Source organism: Loxodonta africana, chromosome 24, assembly GCF_030014295.1.
Source record: "Loxodonta africana isolate mLoxAfr1 chromosome 24, mLoxAfr1.hap2, whole genome shotgun sequence".
NCBI lineage: Eukaryota > Metazoa > Chordata > Mammalia > Proboscidea > Elephantidae > Loxodonta > Loxodonta africana.
The window spans coordinates 58,739,195-58,762,699 of NC_087365.1; the positions used below are offsets into that span (position 1 = coordinate 58,739,195).

At 46.0% G+C, this 23,505-nt stretch overlaps 1 protein-coding gene across 12 annotated transcripts in view; it reads left to right on the forward strand.

Annotated features, from left to right (window-relative positions):
• The window catches only part of ZNF831 (zinc finger protein 831), a 163,102-nt gene that overhangs the window by 38,681 nt on the left and 100,916 nt on the right, over positions 1-23,505 (forward strand). For 8 of the 12 annotated variants that reach the window (XM_064276296.1, XM_023538787.2, XM_064276297.1 and 5 more), the window contains exon 4: positions 4,088-4,239. In XM_064276296.1, the coding sequence (XP_064132366.1) occupies positions 4,088-4,239 (152 nt within the window). Of the gene's footprint in view, positions 1-4,087; positions 4,240-17,569; positions 17,672-23,505 lie in introns of all 12 variants that reach the window. The other 4 variants (XM_064276294.1, XM_064276293.1, XM_064276292.1 and 1 more) reach the window with 1 other exon arrangement.

A 23,505-nucleotide genomic window follows, 5' to 3' on the forward strand; every position in this document is an offset into this window, starting at 1 on the left:
CTCCACTTTAGTGGGACTTGCGCAGTGGCCTCCTCGTTATTTGGTTGAGTGGAGTCGGCCACTCTCCATTTCTGGAAGCAAGACCTCCCTGCAGCTTACACTTCGCCCATCTCATCACTTGTTAGCGTGTGGCATCACCCACTGACTCAAGGCAAAGGTGACTCACAGCATGGAGAAGAATTATCTCCTGTCTTCTCACCTTCCTCCTTTTTCCCTGCACGTTGAAGTCACACGCTGCCGGGGCCCAGCAGGAACCCCACTGGTGCAGGGCTTTGTGATTGGCAGTCCCGTCTCACCCCCACCCCGGCTCAGGTAGGTCTTCTGGGAGCTTGTGGTCTTAACAAGCAGGTACCTAACAGCTCCTGCCCAGGGTCGGGGAGGCACCCTTGTGACGGGAGCCATGCCCATACACTATCACTGCCAGGAAAGAGAAAGAAAAAGCCACCAAGTGGATGCTGCATTTGTGCAGGCCTAATGTGAAGTTCTCCAAGCAGCCCAGTGATTAGGAACTGTGGCTGGCTTTTGGGGAGGCTCAGACAGGTGCCGAGGAAATGGCCACGTACGTATCCTCACCTGCCCCCTGCACTGGGTGGTTCTGAGGGGCTTCACGGCAGCAGAGCTTTCGGAAACAAAGGCTTGTAAGGGAAGGGGTCCTGTTGCTAGACCTTGCCATGGAATCAGTGCAGAGATCTTGGGAGCCCATCGCTTTGACCTCTGATGGCAGCTGCTAGCAAAATGGTACTGAGCACTGGATTACAAGTCCAGTTTCCACCCGGCCACACATTCTGGGTGTTTTAGGGCATGTTGCAGCTGCTGTGCATCTCTGTACTTTAGCTTGTAAAATGGGCTGATGTTTGTTGTCAAACTGAAGAACTCCCTTTAATAACTCTTGTAAGTTTGGTTTTTATATATTCCCCTAATTTCTGTTTATCTGGAAATGTCCTAATTTCACCATCATGTTTGAACGAGAGTTTTGCAGGATATGTTATTCTTGGTTGAAGATTTTTTTTCTTTCAAGCTTTTATATATGCCATCCCATTGCCTTCTTGCCTGCGTGGTTTCTGCGAAGTAATCAGAGTTCAGTCTTGTTTTCCTTCTGTATGTGACTTTTTGTTTTTCTTGAGCTGCTTTCAGGATTCTTTCTTTGTCTTTGGTTTTAACAAGTGTAATTATGATATGCCTTGATGATTTTCTTTTGGGCCTATCCTATGTGGGGTTCATGGGGCCTCTTGAATGATCAGCTTTTCATCTTTCATGATATTAGGGAAGTTTTCTGTCAGCAATTCTTCAATGACCCTCTCTGTATTTTCCGTTTTATCTCCTGTTCTGGGACTCTGATTGCTTGTAAATTTTTGCTTTTGATTGTATCTCACATAATTCTCAGGGTTTCTTCATTCTTTTTTCTGACTTTTCCTCAGAGTTGTATCCAAGTGTTTGCCTTCAATTTCACTGACCCTGTCTTCCATTTTTTCAAACCAGCTCCTCAGACCTCCTATGACCCTGTCCATTTCTGAAATCTTGTTTATCTTTTGGATTTCTAATTATTGTTTTTGTATGATTTCTAGTTGTCAATTTATTTTGACATTTTGTTCATGCATTATTTTCCTGTTCTTTTTTTAAATAATATTTTATTGTGTTTTCAGTAAAAGTTTACACAGCAAATAAGGTTCTCATTTGAAAGTTTTTACACAAGTTGTTTAGTGACATTAGTTACATTTTTCACAATGTGCCAACATTCTCTTTAATTACGTTCTGGTTGTTCCATTTCTAGTGCTCTTTGCACCCCTATCTCCTCATCTTTGCTTTAGAGTAATTGTTGACCTTTTGGTCTCATTTGTTGTGGTTGCTAGGTGCCCTCAAGTCGGTTCTGACTCGTAGTGATTCTGTGTATGACAGAACTAAACACTGCCTGGTCCTGTGCCATCCTCACAATCATTGTTATGTTTGAGCCCGTTGTTGCAGCAACTGTGTCAGTCCATCTCCTGAGGGTCTTCCTCTTTTTCGCTGACTCTCTATCAAGCATGATGTCCTTCTCCAAGGACTGGTCTCACCTGATAACATTTCTGTCCTTGCTTCTAAGGAGCACTCTGGCTGAACTTCTTCCCAGACAGATTTGTTCATTCTTATGGCAGTCCATGGTATACACAATATTCTTCACCAACACCATCGTTCAAAGGCATCGATTCTTCTTCAGCCTTCCTTATTCAACGTCCAGCTTTCACACGCACATGAGGAGATTGAAAAGACCATGGCTAGGTCAGGCGTAACTTAGTCCTAAAAGTGACATCTTAGCTTTTTAATACCTTAAAGAGGTCTTCTGCAACAGATTTGTCCAATGCAATGCATCATTTGATTTCTTCACTGCTGCATCCATGGGCATTGATTGTGGATCCAAGTAAAATGAAATATTTTACAACTTCAACCTTTTCCCCATTTATCATGATGTTGCTTATTGGTCCAGTTGTGGGGATTTTTGTTTTCTTTATGTTGAGGTGTAATCCATACTGAAGGCTGTAGTCTTTGTTCTTCATCAATAAGTGCTTCAAGTCCTCTTCATTTTAAGGAAGCAAGACTGTGTCATCTGCATATCACAGGCTGTTAGTGAGTCTTCCTTCAATCCTGATGCCCCATTCTTCTTCATATTATCTAGCTTCTCAGATTATTTGCTCAGCATACAGATTGAATAAGTATGATGAAAGGATACAACTCTGATGCACATCTTTCCTGATTTTAGACCACACACTAGCCCTTGTTCTGTTTGAATGACTGCCTCTTGGTCTATGTACAGGTTCCTCATGATGGTTTTTTACTGGAGCTCCATACTCATGGGTGATAAACTTTATTTTCTGTGCCAATCTATTCTTTCACTAAAAACTGGCCTCAGGGGCTAGTTCCAGTTCAATGTTTAAAGAGTATCTCAGGGCGATAGGTCTCAGGGAGTCCCCAAGTCTCAAGTGGTCCAGTAAGTCTAAACTTTTTAAGAATTTGAGTTTTGTGTTTTTCTCCCATTCTATCAGGGTCCATCCACTGTGGCCCTGATCAGAATTGTTGGTAGTGTAAGCTGGGCATCATCTAGTTCTTCTGGTCTCTGTACATATGTTCTACTCTGCTAATGTTTTGTGTACATTACAAAGTGCACATCACCATGGAAATAAGAAAGCCTAGATGAAACATAAAGTAACTTTCTTTCTCCACCCTTTCTTGTCCTCCCCTGGGGTGTGAAGTCTCCACTTTGGAGATGATGAGGCCAGATGATTCAGATGGCTCATCAGATGGAACTTGTGATGCTCACTTTCTGAAGAAGTTCCTCAAGGCCTGTGCTGTCCAGTCTGGTCACCACCAGCCACATGTGGCTACTTAAATTAATTAAAATGAAATGCAGTTCAAAGCTCAGTTCCTCAGACACACTAACTCCACTTCAAGTGCTCAGTACCACATGGCTAGTGACTGCTGTGCTGGACAGGTCAGATCATAGGGCATCTCCAACATGTGGAAAGTTCTAATGGGCTGCCTGTTTATTAAGTTGCCAAGACTATATAATTTAGTAGTCAATTACAGCAACTATCATTTATTAAAGAGCCCTTGGGTGGTGCAAGTGGCGAATGCACTCAGCTGCTAACCAAAAGGTTGGAGGTTCAAGTCCACCCAGAGGCTCTTTAGAAGAAAGACCTGGTGATCTACATCTGAAAACTCAGCCATTGGAAACCCTATGGAGCATAGATCTACTCTAACAAACATGGGGTCGCCATGAGTCAGAATTATTTATTAAACACCTAGTATGTGCCAAGCACACAACAACAGCAGCAAGTGCTAGGCAGTGTGGGAAGCATTTTATAAGCACTAGGTCATTTAGTCCCTACGAGAAGCTCATGAGTTAGATCCTGTTGATAATCCCGTGTCACACAGAGGGCTGCCGATTGGGGGAAAGAGTAAGTTCCTGGAGTCACCCAGCTAGTTAGAGGTTGAGCTCCAAGTTCTCATCTGAGGGGTGTGTCATCTGAGCGTAGCCTCTTTAGGCTTTGCAGGTCTTAGTTCCTGGCTCGTCCTTTCGGGCTGCTGACCACACATGTGCTTCTGTGCCCTGCAGGTACACAGGGGCGTTTTTGCAGAGCCGTGCTCAGCTGAGAGCCAGCAGACTGCGCAAACTACATTGGGTGCCAAGAGGAGGCTGCCGCCCTCATCCACTCAAGGCATGGGACCCACGCAAGCCCCTCCAGCAGGCTTCTTCAGAAATGGCAGGTAATGCTCCCATTGGAGGCGAGCCCCTTGTTAGCCCAAACAGGACATGTCCAGGACCAGGGCCACCTGGGTACTGGGATGCAGGGTGAGCAGGAACCACCACCCTTGACCTCAGGAGCTCAAAGCCCAGCCAGGGACCAGGTTCGTGATGATAACGGCAAAGGTCATCATCAACATGACCCTGAAGTAGTGGTGAAATAGTGGAGAGGGCACTGGGTGAGAATATTGAGAAACCAAGGTTTAAATCCAGCCCATAACACCTCAGCACCATCTGCATGTGCTAGGCCCTGTACTCAGTGCGGATCACCCCCCATAAACCAAACCAGCTGCTGGCGACCCTGCGTGTGTCAGAGAAGACCTGGGGCTCCTAAGGGTTTTTGATGGCTCATTTTTCAGAACTAGCTTACCAGAACTTCCTTCCACGGCACCTCTAGGTGGATTTTTCTGCCAACCTTTTGGTTAGCAGCCTAGTGCTTAACCGTTTGCACCACGCAGGGTCATCACAGACTGACCCCAGGACTTAGAAAAACACGAGTGAGACTCCCTGGTGCGTCTACCTTTACCCATCTCTACAAAGAAAGTCTGCCTGGTTCTTTCCAAGGGCCACTGTGGTCAGAATGGGCTGCTGGATGGACAGGCAGCTTGAGGGTCAGCATGAGGGAGGAATAGGAGTGTTATATGCTGAGAGCTGCAAGGTACATTGCTCACGTGCACAGTGGTAAGAGGCATACTTTTCACCAAACTCGGAGAGAAATGGAGGATGAACTAATGGACATGGCTTTCTGGAAGAGGTGCTATTTGAAGTTGCAATCACTGAGCAGCCAGGGCAAAGCTTAATCTCTGGAGACTTCAAATTCCCCTCCCTCCTCCCACCGCCCCCCCACCCCCACCCCAGCAGTGCTGAGCTCAGCCTCAGCCTTGCTTTCAGGGTGCTGACAGGAAAATGGGGACCATCTGTAAAAAGGCCATGGCCTCATCTGGCCAGCAGTGACTGAATTATCAGCCTTCTGTGGCTGACTGTTGTCTGTTTGGCTCAAGGGCTGACCCTGGGCTCCATATGCTCTCTGAGGTTTTGATCTTTGCGGACAGTTTGCAAGGACACCTCTGCCTCCACCTTTGTGAAGCTCCAGTACGCCCTGCAGGCAAATGGTGCTTTTGTTCAGCCCCCAGCCCCAGCTCCCAAAGCCCTCCCCAGTAGGGAGGGACAAAGATTAGTCCTTGAGAGAATGTAAATCAAGGAAACTGTCTTCTCTTCTCATTGATGGCCACTTGTGGAATGAAAGCCATTGTCTTTGCTAAGGAACTTCAAGGATCAAAGTCCTTTGGGAGAGGTGGTATGGTGGGGGTAGGCAGAAGTAGGGTCAGGGAACCAGCTTTGTGCTTCCTTTGTTTCTGTGGCTCCCATCCTTACCACCATTGCCTTGTCTCTCTCAAGTAGACATGGCCAATGGAATTGATCACTGGGGTGTACTTGGTGTACTTGAGTGACACCCCTCGTGGAGGGCATCTCTGGACTCAATTTTGGCCTGTGTTTTCAGGACAAGAGAGAGCTCGCTTCCATGCAGAGAGCAGAGGACACCACGAAATCTCCCTCCTCTGCCATGGGGCCTCCCCGTGATAGCAGCAGGTGGCTTTATGTCACATCTGTGCCCTCCAGACCCTCCACAATACCCCTGTCACTCCTGAGACCTTCTCCAGCTCCCAGCCCACCCTTGGGAATGTAGGTCCAGCCTGAGGCCCTTGGATGTTCAGGGCATGGCTCCATGGCTCAGGGCATCCACAAGGCAAAGAGTTGGAGTGCTGTGATTTCCAGGGGCACAACGTCTCCTCATTTGGATTAGATTGTGCCCCTGAAAGAATCATGCTGGTGGCGGGTTCCTTGTTACTTGTTTCCATGGACCTGCTCCAATGTTGCCCCCATTAAATCCTGTTCTTGAATTTCCATTTATGTTGGGATGTCAGTGACCCACAGTAGTTCCAATGGGACTCCTTCTGAGACAAAGGCAGAGAGCTGATAGCTAGGGACAGAAGGCTCCCAACGGTCATTGGTGGAACCCAACAGACCAATCAGAACTCTGCCAATCTCTGAAGTAGTGGAAAACAAGTGAAGTGTGTACTACAGATTAGTAAATAAGCACCAGTAAGCTCATGTGTGCTTTGTTTATTGGGTAATCCATCTCTGGCCCCATGCAAGGATCAAGAGCACCACTGTGTATGGTCAGTGCTGTGCAAACTCCAAGGCAGACAATGCATGCCAACTGGTGTTATCTACTCAGCACCACGGCAATATGAGTAAGGAAAAGGCTGAGTGCCTGTGAGTGGGGACACATGGTAATAAATGTTTTGTTTTTGAGTGGAGAACGAGGCCAAGCTCATCAGTGTTGGGGGAGAGACCCCAAGAAAGGTTTTTTGGGGCTCCTTCTGGGCCAGGAATGCATAGACAATGTGAATGTTGGGAGGGCAGATCAGAGATGGTCAAAACTCAGGCGTCAGGACTAGGAGCCAGGAGGGCAGGTTGCGTCTGGGAAGAGGCGTTGGCCGGTGCAGAGGTGGGCCCTGTGCGGGGAGATGTGGACAGCATCCAAGGCAGTGTTTCCATTTGGCCATCACCTTTGCAATTGTCCCCATCTCTGTGAACCAACCTTAAGGTCAGAATGTGTTTCTCAACTAAAAAGGCAGCCATGTGGAAATCTGGTGTACGAGAATATCCATCATCTGCATGCTCATTGTTTGCAAACAGATGTGGTGGGAAAAAGCTTTGCCATAAACTTTATCAATACATAATCATCCAGTCACCCTGCTCACTGCCAGCGGTGCGTGATCCACACTTGGGGAACAACACGTAGGTTTGAGCCCAGGTGGGGGTGTTTGGTAGGGGACTTATTATCGTCCATTTGAGAAGAAGGCCCAGTGGCAGACCGAATGGGGGACAGGGTCTCTGTGTATGGCTATGTGGATTGTGCCAATAGGGCTGAAATCCAACCATGCCTAGCTTGTCAGGCCAGACCCTCTGGCCATGGGCTGAGTCAGCTCATAGCAAAGACGCCTGCTCCTCTCTCCTCCTCCCTGAGGGGGTGCCTTTCACACTTCCTCCAACAAAAATGGGTGCTCCTCCTGATTTTGCACATGTACCTTGTGTGTCCACTGTGACCTGGGGACCCCAGTGTGGGCAGAGACCTGTTGGAAAGCCTCTGACCCTTCATTGTCCTTTTCACCCTGTCTTAGTTATCTAGTGCTCCTATAACAGAAATGCCATAAGTTAATGGCTTTAACATATAGAAATTCATTTTCTTACAGTTTAGAAGGTTAGAAGCCTGAATTCAGGGCACTGGCTCTAGGGGAAGGCTTTTTCTTTCTGTTGGTCCTGGGAGAAGGTCCTCGTCTCTTTCAGCTTCTGTTTCTTGGTTCCTTGGAGATCTCATGTGGCATGGCATCTATCTTCCCCCTCTGGTCTTTGCTTGCTTGGTTGCTTCCTTGATCTGCTCTTCTGTATCTCAAAAGAGAGTGACTTAAGACACACTGGATACCAACACTGCCTCATTAACATAGCAAAGAAAACCCACTTACAAATGGGATTATAACCACAGGTATAAGGGATAGGATTTACAACACATATTTTGGGGGACTCAATTCAACTCATAATGCACCCCTTCTTTCCTTTAGAGGAGCCCCTGGGTGGTGGAAACAGTTAACTTCGTTGGCTGCAAACCAAAAGTTTGGAGGTTTGTGTCCACCCAGAGGTGCCTCAGAAGAAAGGACTGGTGATCTACGTTTGAAAAATCAGCCACTGACAACCCCAGGGGGCACAGTTCTACTCTGACACACAATGGAGTCACCACGAGTCAGAACGGACTCTGCAGCAGCTGGTTCCCTTCAGAAGCTTTTCTCAGCTTTAGGGCAGGGCCTCACCCCACCCACACGGACTAACAGAGAACCCCTAGAGAGCCGAAGGCTCCCTCTATTTTTGAGAAATCCCACTTCTAGTTCCCCCAAATCCCACATGCAAATGAAGGGCTCCAATGAATGGAGAAGGAACCCGGAGCCAAAGACCAGTGACCATTTTTAAAAGGGCTCCCTCCCCAGCAATAATGACAAATACGGTGGACTTCCATGGAAGGGCAAGTGTGAGTCTGCAGGATGTGGCTAAGCCTTGGCCCAGGAAATATTAATCACTGGACCTTTCTTATTGAAGTGCCAGGGTGGGGCCAGGGAAGGCTAGCCAAGCAAACTACCCCGCATGGGGTCGACAGATCGTGATGGACGCCATCAAGTTAGGGGGTGGAAGAGTGCATTAAAACAAAGGCCACCTGGAGATCAAAGGGGAGCAGGGGGTTTCGTGATCACCACTTGCCAATATCAGTATTTCACAGCCAAGCGACAGGCACTCTGAGGACGTTGGGTGTTTGAAGACAAAGTGCTGTGACTTCAAAGGAACTTAAAGACCGGCTTTGGCCTTCCACCCCTTACAAACAACTTTTATGCATCTCTTTTGACCTGGCAGGTTCTAGATGGAGAGATCAGAGCTAGCCTTGCATTGAGGGAGCTGACCTCCTCGTGTGTGTGTGTGTGTGTGTGTGTGTGCGCGCGCGCTCGAGTGCGTTGGTGGGAAAGACCTGTTTTCCATGGCAGGACAAAGATGGGGTGATCTGTCTCGGTGACCTGAGTGCCTGTAACTAGGGAGAAATGATGAACTCCAACAAAGAAATTGAGATTGGCCGTTAGGGAGTTTCTCAGTTAAAAGGTAGGAAAAACCCTTGACTTGCCCCTTATAGGCCGACTAGAATCAGTAAAGCACAAATAAGCAATCAAGGAGACTTGTGTCCAGGGGCCAAGGAAAGACGCCATAGTGCAACTCCTCGTGCTCTTTATTTTTTGGAGAATCTTCTTGTCAATAACTTACGAGGGTGAGAGAGATGGTGTTTTTTAAAAAAATATTTTTCAGAGGGTGCTTAATTTCCCTCTCCTTTAAGCTATTCCGATAGCTTGGTACTAATCATTCAAATTAACAGATGGCCTGGCAGTGAAGCCATCCGCAAGCAGAAGGCCAGAGGAGTTACGAAGGATAAAGACCTAATTTATAAGATTTTACACTGACTGGAGTCTTGGAGAGTCTACTGAAAAATTAAAAAAAAAAAAAAAAATTTTTTTTCCCTTAAATCTAAATCCAATGGTCCATCCCCTCCAAGTTTCCAGCAAGGGTGTGTGGGAAGCTGGAAGTTTCTTTGTAGATACCAAACACAGTAGGTTTACCAGATACCCCAGGAGCCCTTGTGGTGCAGTGGTTAAAGCGCTCAGCTGCTAACTGGAAGGTTACTGTTTGAACCCACCAGCCAAGGGAGAAAGATGTGGCATTCTGCATCCGTAAAGATTTACAGCCTTGGAAATCCTATGGAGCAGTTCTACTCTGTCTTGTAGGGTTGCTATGACTGAGATTTTAATATACGCATACATTAAAAAAAAAACAAACGCACACACAAGTCACTGTAGACGAGGCCATAGCTTGCTCTACAGCAGAGTTTTGAACAGTAAATCTTAAAACTGAACATCTGGGAATGAACATCTGAGAGTGATAACATCAGCAAACTATGTGCAGCAACATTATAGATAGTACATATTACTAACGACAAGATGTACCCCCCCCCAAAAAAAGGGCCGTAAGTGCCGTTTATCATAACTTGAGAATGTCCTAAACCGGGGCTATCCATAATTCACTTTTATGGAATCATCCATCTTCATTCTTAATGACTCTGTAATGTCACCAGGGGGTCATCTAACGTCATCTAATATTTTGGGGTGGCGCAAGTGGTTAACATGCCCCGCCACTAACTGAAAGGTTGGAGGTCCAAGCTTACCCAGAGGTGCCTCGGAAAAAAGGCCTGGTCATCTCTTCCCAAAAGGGCAGCCATTGAAAACCCTACGGAGCACAGTTCGACTCTGACACTCAGGGAGCCGCCGTGAGTCAGAATGGACTTGATGGCAACTGGTTGTATTTATTTATTTACGTCACCACCATTTCGTAGATGAAACCCTGAGGGAGATAAACATATGGTAACCTTGAGCCTGAGGATGTTCTCCGCAGTGGCTTTTGACCCGGGGCCTTCTCTCACATGACAGTGGGACCGTATTGAAATTGGGGATTTGTTTCCAAAGCTGGCCCTTAAGGCAAAAATCACTTATAGTCAAAATTACCTCTGAAAATTGCCTCTGTTGTCAAAATTATCTCTGAAACTCAATCACGGAGGTAACGCTTGTTTATGCAATTCCGAAGGTAAATTCTTATGCACAATATGTTGGAGGGCTACCGGGTAAAAGAAGGAAAGGAAAAAGGCCGTCCATCCCTGCTACCTTTAAGAAAAAGAGCAAACCCTTTCTGGGAAGAGGTTGTGAGCAGACTTTTCACAAGGCCCTGCTTTTCTGCCAGGTTTACCACCATGTGGTTTAGCGCTAAGCCTCTAAAGCCATTATGATATCTTCATGGATTGGTTTGTTGTGGATTAAGCAAGAAAACGGAGTTGTGCTTCTGGGGGTCGGCTTCGCCTCCAAAGTAAAAAAAAAAAAGTGTAGGTTAAATGCCTCTGTGACCGGGCTCTGCCGCGGTGGACTCCCGCCTCACCTAGGACACTGCTGTCTTTCTGGATGCCAAGTGAGGAACCTGGAGTCTGTTCTCTGCTGGCCAATTGCTGCAGACCCCACGTGAGCCAGCTGGTTCCCCCAAAACCCATCCTTTGTAGCTTCAGGAAAAGGTTCATCCCCAAGTCTCCTGAAGCTGCTTGTCCCACCACTCATCTCCCAGGTTTGGGTCTCTCTTAAGAACAGAAGCTTGCCGTGTGGGTGGTTTGCCCATTAGAAAGAGTAGTCGGAAAGCCCACACATGCCCCCAGAATGGAAGATGCCACCTGAGCACACGTGGCAGATGGCTCTCCTTTGTTGTGATCACACAATTCCTGACCCATTTCTCCTGACAAGGTCGCCGCTCTGAAATGAATGCCTCTCTGTGAACGCAACACCGTTGAACTGTGTTTGTGCTTGGAGTGGGACATTCCATTCTCTGGGAGCATAAAACCCATGCATCTATGGCCTTCTCGTCTCTCACCTAGCATCACAGTTATTGACCCTGGGCTGCAAAAAGAGCCTCTTAACGAAGTTTGCCCGGCTTTGGTGCCTGTGTGCACACCACTTTGTCTGGAGCTGATGACATATCAGCTTTTATTTTCATTTATTTATTTTTAATATTGAAATCTCTTGTGTTAGAAGGGCCTGCTCCATTAACAGAGACTTATTATGTTGATTCCGCCACTGGAATACATTTTAAAAATTCTGTGGTATCAAGAGTGCTCTTAGCTGTTTCCTTAGAAATGCGCGTGCCGCGGAGCTGAATGGAGACCATCATTGTATTGTAGCTAAGGTTAATTGTCCATGCTTTTGCTGGCTACATTGGAAGTCCTGCTGCTTCTGCTGGTTCACAGACTAAAACTGGGGCGCCGAGGGGTGCAAGCGTGGCCCTGCTCGCAGCTGATACATCTGAAGTCATATAGATGGAGGGAGGTGTTTTACTGAATGAGAACAACACCAAGTAGATAGCTTGGCAATTTTCTGAGGGTGCCATGGTTTACAATTGTGAACAAGGGGAAGTTCGTGGCTATGCTCGAAAAGTGAGATTTTAGAAAACACACTCAATAACTAAGCTCGGACAGGACCTCTGCTTTAGGGGTCTGTCCCTTGTAATCCCCTCAGCAAACGTGTGAGGAGGGACCTTATCTTCACTTTGCAGAAGGAGAAACTGAGGCTCAGAGAGGCATTCTGTGCGTCTCCAGGACCGCCCCACCACGCAGCCGGTGGTCAACAGGGCTTCCTTGAGCCAAATCACTCACGCTTCACCTTCAGAACCTCCTTTCATCTGCATGTCACCTGCATGCTCCGTTACTCATGTTTTCCTTTTAACTCACTCACTGAAAACTTAAAACATTTATTTTATAAAGAAACTGTTGATCATTACTGAAAATGGAAAGCTACTGCCAGGTGCCATTAAGAGAATGTTGCAAAAATAAATACACCATAAACAAAGCTTGTTAATAAATAAATTCTAGCTAGAAACCGTTGTTGGCAGAAGGCCACAAGTCTCAGGCTTACTCCCTCTGCTAAAAAGAGACTTGGAAGTGGTGGTGGCTGTCGTGAGCTGCCATGGAGTTGGCCCTGACTCATGGCGACCCCATGCACAAAGGAACGAAATGGAGCCTCGTCCCGCACCATCCTCATGATGCATGTTGAACCGTTGTGATCCATAGGGTTTGTTTTTTCCTGTTTTTTAAATTTTTTATCATAATACACACACAACAAATACACGATTTCATTAGTTTCTACATGTACACGTCAGTGATATTGATTATGTTCTTCAAGTGGTACAACCATTTTCACTCTTTTTCCAAATGCTCTCACCACCATTAACGTACATTCTATGCAATCTTAGCAAAACCCCCCTTTTCCCTCCTCCCTCCTGCCCCTGGTAACCACTAAGTACTTTTGGTTTCTGTATATTTGCTTATTTCCTATAAGTGAGATCATACAGTTTGTCCTTTTGTGCCTGAGTTCTTTCACTCTGGGTGATGTTCTCAAGGTTCATCCATGTTGTGGCATGCAACAGGACTTCGTTCCTCTTTATGGCTAAGTAATAATCTGCTGTATGGATCGACCACATTTCGCTTATGCATTCATCAGTTGTTGGAACCTATAGGGTTCTCACTGGTTGATTTTCACAAATAGATCACCAGGTCTTTCTTCCGAGTTCTTCTTAGTCTGGAAGCTCTGCTGAAATCTGTTCAGCATCATAACAACACACGAGCCTCCATGGACAGAAGAGTTGCGGCTGCACGTGAGATGCATAGACCAGGAATTGAACCAGGTCTCCCATGTGGAGGTGAGAATTCTACCACTGAACCGCATCTACCATCTTAGAAGTGTTAGTTAGGGAGGTGTTAAAGATCTACTGGCACCAAGTTGAGACTTTCTTCTTTCCTTAATCAGAAGAATTAAAACAAAAGGGAGAAGAGCTTTCTCATGGTGTGACTCAGCTTGATTTAACTCTGGGTTTGTGAATCTCCAAAAATCATCTCCCACAGGGGGCTCAAGCCCCTCCCTGGGCCCTTCCCATCTTTTATTTTTTCTGCCATTAGGATTTCTGTTGGCTTGTGTTTTCTAATCTTGTATTTCCTCAACCTGTGTAAGGTCTTGGCCTATTCAGTTTTAAACTCTACACTCAACAGAGTTGGCTGTTGAGCCACAGAACAACATTCTAGAAAGATCCACTTTGATAAGCCCTGCCTTCTCTGTCTTACTGAGGGGGAAGTCTGCTAGAAGCTCCTGGAAGCAGTTTCAAACTCTGCAATCCTAAGATTCTGAGATGTTGATGCCCAGCCTGCTGACAGTATGCCATCTGTAGGAGGGGGCCTGAGATGTGACGGCTGTGGCTGGGATGCAGTGAGGGGAAGGACCCCAGGAAGGGGGTGGGCTTCAGGTGAGGCCAGAGGGGTAGGGCACACCTGCGGGCCTGGCCTTCACAGGCCCTGGAAGAGCTTGATTTTCCTCCTGATAGCCTGGGGAACAATTGAAGGCTTTGGTAGAGGGGAGGAGAACAGAGATGAGACCATCCAATTTAGGTTTTAAAGAGATCCCTCCATGCTCAGAGTGGAGGAAGGGCTGGGTCAGACAGAGTGGATATGAGGGACCAGTGAGAGGCTGCTGACACTGGCCAAGCGCGGCAGGCTGAAAATATACTTGGAAACAGGAATGCTGCATCAAAACCAAAAACACTCATTGCTGTCAAGTCGATTTTGACTCATAGTGATCCTAGAGAAATGAGTAGAACTGCCCCACAGGGTTCCAAGGCTGTCTTGGAAGAAGTACAGCCAGAATGCTCCTTAGAAGCCAGGATAGTGAGATGTTGTCTTACGTACTATGGACGTGTTATCACAAGGGACCAGTCCCTGGAGAAGGACATCATGCTTGGTAAAGTAGAGGGTCAGCAAAAAAGAGGAAGACCCTCAACAAGACGGATTGATACAGTGGCTGCAACAATGGGCTCAAAAATGGCAACAACTGTGAAGATGGCACAGGACTGGGCAATGTTCCGTTCTGTTGTACCTAGGGTTGCTATGAGTCAGAATCGACTTGACTGCACCTGAGAACAAACAAATCTTTTTCTTTTTTAAAAAATTATCTATCTAATTAGTGAATACCCCTCTCCCAGCCTCCCTCTCTCCCTGCTCTCATAGCCATCAAAGAATATTTTTTCTCTGTTTAAAGTACTTCTTGAGTTGTTATAATAGTCAGTCTCTCACACAAAAACTTATATACACTTTGCTACATACTCCCAATTACTCTCCCCCTAATGAGACAGCCCGCTCCCTTCCTCCACTCTCTCTTTTCATGTCCATTTCACCAGCTTCTAACCCCCTCTACCCTCTCATCTCCCCTCCAGGCAGGAGATGCTAACAATAGTCTCAAGTGTCCACCTGATCCAAGAAGTTCACTCCTCATGAGCATCCCTCTCCATCCCATTGTCCAGTCCAATCCCTGTCTGAAGAGTTAGTCTGGGGAATGGTTCCTGTCCTGGGCCAACAGAAGATCTAGAGGCCATGACCACTGGGGTCCTTCTAGTCTCAGTCAGACCATTAAGTCTGGGCTTTTTACAAGAATTTGAGGTCTGCATCCCACTGCTCTCCTGCTCCCTCAGGGGTTCTCTGTCAGGGCAGTCATCAGTTGTAGCCGGGCACCATCTAGTTCTTCTGGTTCCAGGCTGATGTAGTCTCTGGCTTATGTGGCCCTTTCCGTCTCTTGGGTTCGTAATTACCTTGTGTCCTTGGTGTTCTTCATTCTCCTTTGGTCCAGGTGGGTTGAGACCAATTGATGCATCTTAGATGGCCACTTGCTAGAGTTTAATACCCCAGACGCCACTCTCCAAAGTGGGATTCAGAATGTTTTCTTAATAGATTTTATTATGCCAATTGATTTAGACATCCCCTGAAACCATGGTCCCCAAACCCCTGCCCCTGCTATGCTGGCCTTCGAAGCTTTCAGTTTATTCAGGAAACTTCTTTGCTTTTGGTTTAGTCCAGTTGTGCTGACCTCGCCTGTATTGTGTGTTGTCTTTCCCTTCACCTAAAGTAGTGCTTATCTACTATCTAATTAGTGAATACCCCTCTCCCACCCTCCCTCTCTTCCCGCTCTCATAACCATCAAAGAATATTTTCTCCTCTGTTTAAACTACTTCTTGAGTTGTTATAATAGTGGCCTTATACAATGTTTGTCCTTTTGCAACTGACTAATTTCACTCAGCATAATGCCTTCCAGATTCCTCCATGCTATGAAATGTTTCACCGATTCATCACTGTTCTTTATCAATGTGTAGTATTCCATTGTGTGATTATACCATAATTTATTTATCCATTCATCTGTTGATGGGCATCTTGGTTGCTTCCATCTTTTTGCTATTGTAAACAGTGCTGCAATGAACATGGGTGTGCATGTATCTGTTCGTGTAAAGGCTTTTATTTCTCTAGGATATATTCCCAAGAGTGAGATTGCTGGATTGTACGGTAGTTCTATTTCTAACTTTTTAAAGAAGCGCCAAATCGATTTCCAAAGTGGTTGTACCATTTGACATTCCCACCAGCAGTGTAGAAGTGTTCCAATCTCTCCACAACCTCTCCCACATTTATTATTTTGTGTTTTTTGGATTTATGCCAGCCTTGTTGGAGTGAGATGGAATCTCTTTGTAGTTTTGATCTGCATTTCTCTAATGGCTAATGATCTTGAACATTTCCTCATGTATTTGTTAGCTACCTGAATGTCTTCTTTAGTGAAGTATCTGTTCATATCTTTTGCCCATTTTTTAATTGGTTATATGTCTTTTTGTAGTTGAGTTTTTGCAGTATCATGTAGATTTTAGAGATCAGGCGTTGATCAGAAATGTCATAGCTAAAAACTTTTTCCCAGTCTGTAGATAATCTTTTTACTCTTTTGGTGAAGTCTTTGGATGAGCATAAGTGTTTGATTTTTAGGAGCTCCCGGTTATCTGAAGTTTTCCTTCTGCATTGTTAGTTATGTTTTGTATACTGTTTATACCATGTATTAGGGCTCCTAATGTTGTCCCTATTTTTTCTTCCATGATCTTTATCATTTTAGATTTTATATTTAGGTCTTTGATCCATTTTGAGCTCATTTTTTTGTGCATGGTGTGAGGTATGGGTTTTGTTTCATTTTTTTGTAGATGGATATCCAGTTATGCCAGCACCATTTGTTAAAAATGTCTTTTCCCCATTTAACTGCTTTGGGGCCTTTGTCAAATATCAACTGCTCATATGTGAATGGATTTATGTCTGGATTCTCAATTCCGTTCCATTGGTCTATGTAACTGTTGTACCAGTACCAGGCTATTTTGACTACTGTGGCTGTATAATATGTTCTAAAATCAGGTAGAGTGAGGCCTCCCACTTTCTTCTTCTTTTTCAGTAATGCTTTACTTATCTGGGGCCTCTTGCCCTTCCATATGAAGTTGGTGATTTGTTTCTCCATCTCATTAAAAAATGTCATTGGAATTTGGATCGAAATTGCATTAAATCTATAGATCGCTTTTGGTAGAATAGGCATTTTTATAATAAGTGTTTTTATCTCTGAGCAAGGTATGTTTTTCCACTTATATAGGTCTCTTTTGGTTTCTTGCAGAAGTGTTTTGTAGTTTTCTTTGTTTAAGTCTTTTACATCTCTGGTAAGATTTACTCCTAAGTATTTTATCTTCTTGGGGGCTACTGTAAATAGTATTGATTTGGTGGTTTCCTCTTTGATGTTCTTTTTGTTGATGTAGAGGAATCCAACTGATTTTTGTATGTTAATCTTGTATCCTGATACTCTGCTAAACTCTTCTATTAGTTTCAGTAGTTTTCTGGAGGATTCCTTAGGGTTTTCTGTGTATAAGATCATGTCATCTGCAAATAGAGATACTTTTATTTCTTCCTTGCCAATCTGGATGCCCTTTATTTCCTTATCCTGCCTAATTGCCCTGGCTAGGACCTCCAGCACAATGTTGAATAAGAGGGTGATAAAGGGCATCCTTGTCTGATTCCTGATCTCAAGGGGAATGAGTTCAGGCTCTCTCCATTTCGGATGATGTTGGCTATTGGCTTTGTATAAATGCCCTTTATTATGTTGGGGAATTTTCCTTCTATTCCTATTTTGGTAAGAGTTTTTTTCATGAATGGGTGTTGATCTTTGTCAAATGCCTTTTCAGCATCAATTGATAAAATCATGTGATTCTTGTCTTTTGTTTTATTTACAGGATGGATTACATTAATTGTATTTCTAATGTTGAACCATCCCTGCATGACAAACACATCTTTATGGAAGCAGACCGCCATATATTTCTCCCTCCAAGCAACTGGTGGGTTTGAACTGCCTACCTTTTGGTTAGCAGCCGAGGGCTTAACCACTATGCAACTATGCCTCCTACGCTGAACCAAGAGGAATAGAAAAGCTAATAATTCACTTTTAACTACATGTGCATGCATGATGCTTCTTTTAACAAATGGAAACCTAGGAGATAAGGATATGTTCATTCTGGACATTGCCCCAGATGAATCTCCTAGGACCACTGTGAGAAAACATCACAAACTGGGTGGCTTATAAGAGCAGACATCACAGGTCTGGAGGCCAGCAGTCTGAGTGCAGGTTGTCTGCACAACCACATTTTCTCTAAAGACTCTCGGGGAGGATCTTCTTTCAGCTTTCTTTACTTCTGGTGGCCCAAGACATTCCCTGGCTTGCAGCTGAAGCATAGCTCTGCCATTACATGGCATCTTCCCTCTGTATCTCTTCTCTTTTATGGGACACTATTTGATCAGGAACCCCCAACTCCAATATGATCTCATGTTAACATAACTGATAACATCTTCAAAGACCGTATTTCCAAACAACATCTCCAAACCCGGGGTTAGAACTTGAACATACCTTTCTAAGAGATACAATTCAACTCATAACATCATCATTCCCATACCCTCCTCAGATAAAGCTGCAGCTTGGAGTTTGCAGTGAATCTTTATCCCTGCATTTATAGATATTTATGTATGTGTAGAAAGCATAAGGAGCCCTGGTGGTGCAGTGGTTAAGTGCTCAACTGCTAACCAAAAGTTCATCTGTTCAAATCCACCAGAAGCTCCACGGGAGAAAGGTGTGACAGCCTGCTTCCATAAGGACTGCAGCCTTGGAAACTGTGGGGCAGTTCTGCTCTGTCCCATAGGGTTGCTGTGAGTTGGAGTCAAGTTGAGAACATGCACACGTGTGTGTGTATGAGTACATGGGTGTGTGTGCATGTGCATGTAACATAAGGGCACCACCCTGCATGTTTCATTGGGAAACTTGTTTTTTTCACCCAACAATGTTTCGTACAGTCCCACCCTATTGGAGCCCTAGTGGGTAATGGTTATGAGCTCGACCACTAACCAAAAGGTCAGCAGTTCGAATCCACCAGCCTCTTCTTGGGAACCCTATGGGGCAATTCTACTCTGTCCCATGGGGTCGCTATAAGTCAGAACCAACTCGACCGCACATAATAACAACAACCACCCTATTAATATGTACAGATCTATCTCATTCTTGTGCTGGGGACAGAATCCCTTTGGGTGGGAACACTCTATGTAGCTATTTTCCTACTAGTGGATAATTTGGTCATCTCTAATCTTCACTATTTCAAGGTGTGCCTTGAGCCCACTTTCATATCCCCTCGGCCCAAACACAAAGGTTCTTCTAGGGAGGGTACCAAGAAGAGGAATCATTGGGTTTTTGTGTGTCACATTAGGAATTTTCATAGATACTTCCAAATTGCTCCCCAACTTACACTCCTACCGGTAGCATATTAGAGTACCCCTCCTTTCCTTGATATAGCAAACTTTTTTTTTAGCCCCTAAGATGGGTGGAAAATGCTACCTTCCATGCCTGCGAACAGGGCGGTTTGTCCACCCCACCTTGCCTCCTACAACAGGGCCAGCTGCCCATTCTGACCATGTGTGGGGCTGGAGTTATCCCATGGAAAAAAAGGACACATGGAGGGACCATGAGACTATTTTTGTAGATCACAGAGAAGTGACTTTCTCTCAGCCAGACTTTAAGTGCACTGGGTACAGTTCGATGTTATCTCAAATATTAATAAAATTGTTCCTTCATGGAGGCACAGTGTCTCAGCTCCAAGAGGCACCCTGAAGACGATATGAAGCCATGCAAGACTTCCTCTTCACCTCGCCAATTAATTAGACTTGGTTAGCAATTTGCAAAAGAGATGAATTGATTTGCAGGCTGCTGGGTCCTGAGTATTATTCACAGCACCTCAGCCCAGCAGGGAGCGAAGGGTGATGGGGGCAGCTTTAGTCAGAGGTTTAGCAGAGGCTTCATTCCTCATTATAAACACAAGTCTCAGCCTTTGGCTTAGTGGGGGCTTTGGGGGTCACAGCTCAGACTCTGGAGACCAAAGTCGAAGGCTTATGGAGATGTGCTTGCCAGTAGGAAAGCAGGGTTTCATTTAGCCAGCTTCGATGATTCCCAAACAACACCCTGGTTATCTTGTTTTGAAATGTTGCCACTGGAGGTGGGGATTTAAACCCTGCATGCCTGTATCAGGAAGGCGTCTTTTGGTTGTGAGGAAGAGTAACTCAATTCAATTCGGCTCCAGCAAAAAGGAGATTCAGTATCTCCTGTGACAGACAGTGGCTTCGAACTCGGCTGGATCCGCAGGTTCCGATGGTGTCCTCGGGATTCAGTTTCTCTCCCTCTCTTGGCTCCTCTTTCTTTCTCCCCCCTTTTTTTTTTTTTTTGAAGTCTTTTATTGTGTTCTAGTGACGGTGTTTACATTCTTCACAATGTGTGAATGTTCTTACTATTTCCATTCTGCTTGTTCTGTTTTGGCCCCTCTTTCTTAGGGGTTACTGTCACTGGTACCTCTGCTACTTGCCCAGTCTTTCCAAGGTCATGTTGGCTGGACGAGTTTTCATAACCCAAGTCCTCACGTGCAGTCTCATTGATGTGGGTCATGTACCTGTCCTTGAAGCTACTATTGGGGTATGTCAATGGGCGGGTCCTGGGTCAGCCCCTGGAAGGGGTGGGTTGGGGATGATTTTCTTTTGGGGAACCACCTGTCCTACAGTGACTAGAGTGAGGGAGAGGTGGTTCCAAACAGAAGAAGGGGCATGGGAGCCAGGCAGACCAATGCTACAATGCCCACTCAATAGCTGTGCAAACATGGGGCAGCCCTTGCTTGCTCCTGGTCAACACCACTGGGCATGCATTCTGAGCAGCTGGGCCCTGACAGGTGCAGGATAGAAGAGAGCATGAACCTGCTGCTGCAGGAGCGAAGAGGCTGGCTGGTCACCCAAGACCTCTTTGTGGGCTGGACCAGCACTTACAGGGGCTGAGAGTCTCCTGCGTCTACAGCCTGCTCTGTGATGGGCTGTGTGTGGGAGCCAGAAGAGGGTAAATGCAAAAATGCCAGGGCCCTTGTCCTTAGAGAGCAGGTCGGGTGGCCAGGGGAGAGGCACAGGCTGGTAAACAAGTCGTCACAAATGCATCACCATGTGGGAAGCTTGCTGATACGATCAAGTGTTCAAATGAGGCCTCCTGACAAGGCCGGCTGCAGGACACGGGCCGAGTGGGTGGCATAAACAGGGCACTGCCAGAGGGGCTGCAAGCTTTCACTCCCCCCCTCCCGCCCCCAGCAGAGGGAGCGTCCCAGGGTGCTGGACACCCACACCCGACTAGCTCTTTTTTGTCTCTTCTTCCCTCTTGGGATCATAAAGAATTTTTGCCACACACACTAAGCAGCTGCACACACTAAGGGCCAGGCACTTAGCTACTTATTTATCTAAAATGCTAAGTGTTTCCCTTGGCAATCACTAATAGATTCCTGTAGAAACGGAGCGATGCATTCGGAATTCTGATGTACGCCCCGGTGTGTGTTGGTGAAGGCCAACGTGACTGCCGCAGTAATGAGGGATTCAGGTGAGGAGCCGGAGGGCAGGATGGCAGCCATTTACCACCAGGCTGAAATATAGCTGTTTTAAGGATAAACGTCTGTTTATGTTTACAGAATAAAACGAGCCACAGACCTTCAATTCCAAACCTGAAATGGAGACTTTCCTGCTTTTGAAGGACTTTTTGAAAACCCATCTTACCTTTGAGTCAGGAGAAGGCTCAGAACGCTGAAGCCTGAGTTTTGTTCTGGCATTTTTACCTGTGAAGTGCTGGGGCCAGTAGCCCGATGAAGTCAGAGGATAAGGCTGGATGAAAAGGGAGGGTCCTAGAGATGGGGCTCTGGCACTTGGACAACCTGGGGACGGAGGACCTTAGTGACCCTCCGCAGAGTGATGGCCAGAGCAGGACTCACCTGGCCACACTCTTCCCTTCCCACCTCCACGTGGTACCTGGTCTTCACCAAGGCCAAGGCCATTTTGGGTTTGGAGGCAGGTGAATCTTTAGGATGAGTTCTAACTAAAACGTCAGTGGCAAGATAAGGCTGAATCGAATCACCATTGGTGGGCCAGAGAGGAGAGGATACATAGACTGACATAAAAGAGCCCTGGTGGTACAATGTTTAACTGCTCAGCTGCTAACTAAAAGGTTGGTGGTTTGAACCCACACAGCAGCTCCGAGGGCCTGGTGATTTGCTCCCATAAAGATTATAGCCGAGAAAATCTGCCGTATAGGGCGGGTCTACCCTGTCACATGTGATTGCTGTGAGTTGGAATCTACTCGATGGCACCCAGCAACAACAGACTGATGTTAAATGACATTGAATCATAACGAGAAGGTCATTCTCTTCTCAGTTCCCTTGATTACATTATGGAGAAAGTTCCAGTCTGATGCCGATGTGCCTTTGACACCTGCCCAAACCTTTACTAATCTCCGTTTTCAGTGAAGAGATTTGGTCTTAGCATCTAGCTAGAATCTGAGAACACAGTTTTGTTTTCATTGTATTTATTTTCACAGGTACTGTCTCATGCCAGATACTGCAAAAGGCTTCTTAACCACCTTGGCCAGCTCCTGCTAGGATTAGCCTTGGAGAGCCAAATTCTCTGTCTCTCTGACTCACTTGGGGACAAGGGTGGGGCAGGGGCAGGAGTTTTCTTCTTGGATTCAGAATTCCTTAGAGCCTTGACCTCTCCTCTGATGAGTTCCTTGGGCAAGGAACGTCTCTTCTCTTTGCTTCCTTTCTTTATAAAATGGAGGTACAATTGCAGATTGCAGAAGGGTCAGAAACATTCACTGCTCCTGACCCATTTACTCTGCCCTTGATAACCCCACAAAGCCAGTCTCTTCACCTGGTTTCTCTGCCCATACGATTGTGAGAGGTTCAAGCTACCAGAGATGGAAAGTGTGAAAGAGCTGTGTAAACTGTGAAGTGCTTTCTAGGTGTGGTGGTTATCATGGCTGACAGAAGAGGGTCAGAAGGTGCACTAAATGTTTGCCCCCAGTCCGGAGAGGACATCTCCAAGCCAAAGACCTGAGCAACAAATGGTGGACTTTCATGCCACTCATGGGGAAATCTCCTTGATTGTCGGGGGGATCTTTGGGGGCACTTCATTTCATGCTGCTACATGGATGCATATGTGCTTCTGGGCTTCAGTGGGATTGGCTGTGGCGGTGGAGAAGACAATGCTCCAGCTCAAGGCCATCCAGGTCTCCCTGGCAACACCATGCTCTGCTTAGGGACGCTGCCTTCTCCTAAGTAAGCCCACTGGTCTTTACCCCGACTTTGGATGCTGTCAGGGAGCCTGGGGAATTGGCTCCAACAACAAGGATTGCATTCTGCTTTAGCATTCTGGGTGTTTCCTCCCAATGCCTGTCCTCCTGTAATTTTCAATATGAGCCCATGAGGTCAGGAAGGCAGACACGGTGGCCATGTCTGCTCTAAATTGCGGGTCTCCCTCAAGTCCATACAGCCAGGAAAAGAGATGCAAGTTCAAGTCTGAGGTTTTTACTTTGCTAGAACTCTCAATATTTGGCTTGCTTATTTCCTTCCCTCCCTCCCGGAGACATGAAAAAGCGATTTTTTATGCCACCCTCGGCACAGACATTAGGGGTCATTTTCTGTCATTTTCAGCTCTCCCTTCTGTGGTGAGGCACCTGTCATGCCGTGAATGGACAAAAGCCATTTTTATATAAGTACTAGCATTTGGAATTATTAAGCGTTCATTATGCACCCCCGGGTGCAAAGCAGTCTCGGAGATGTTT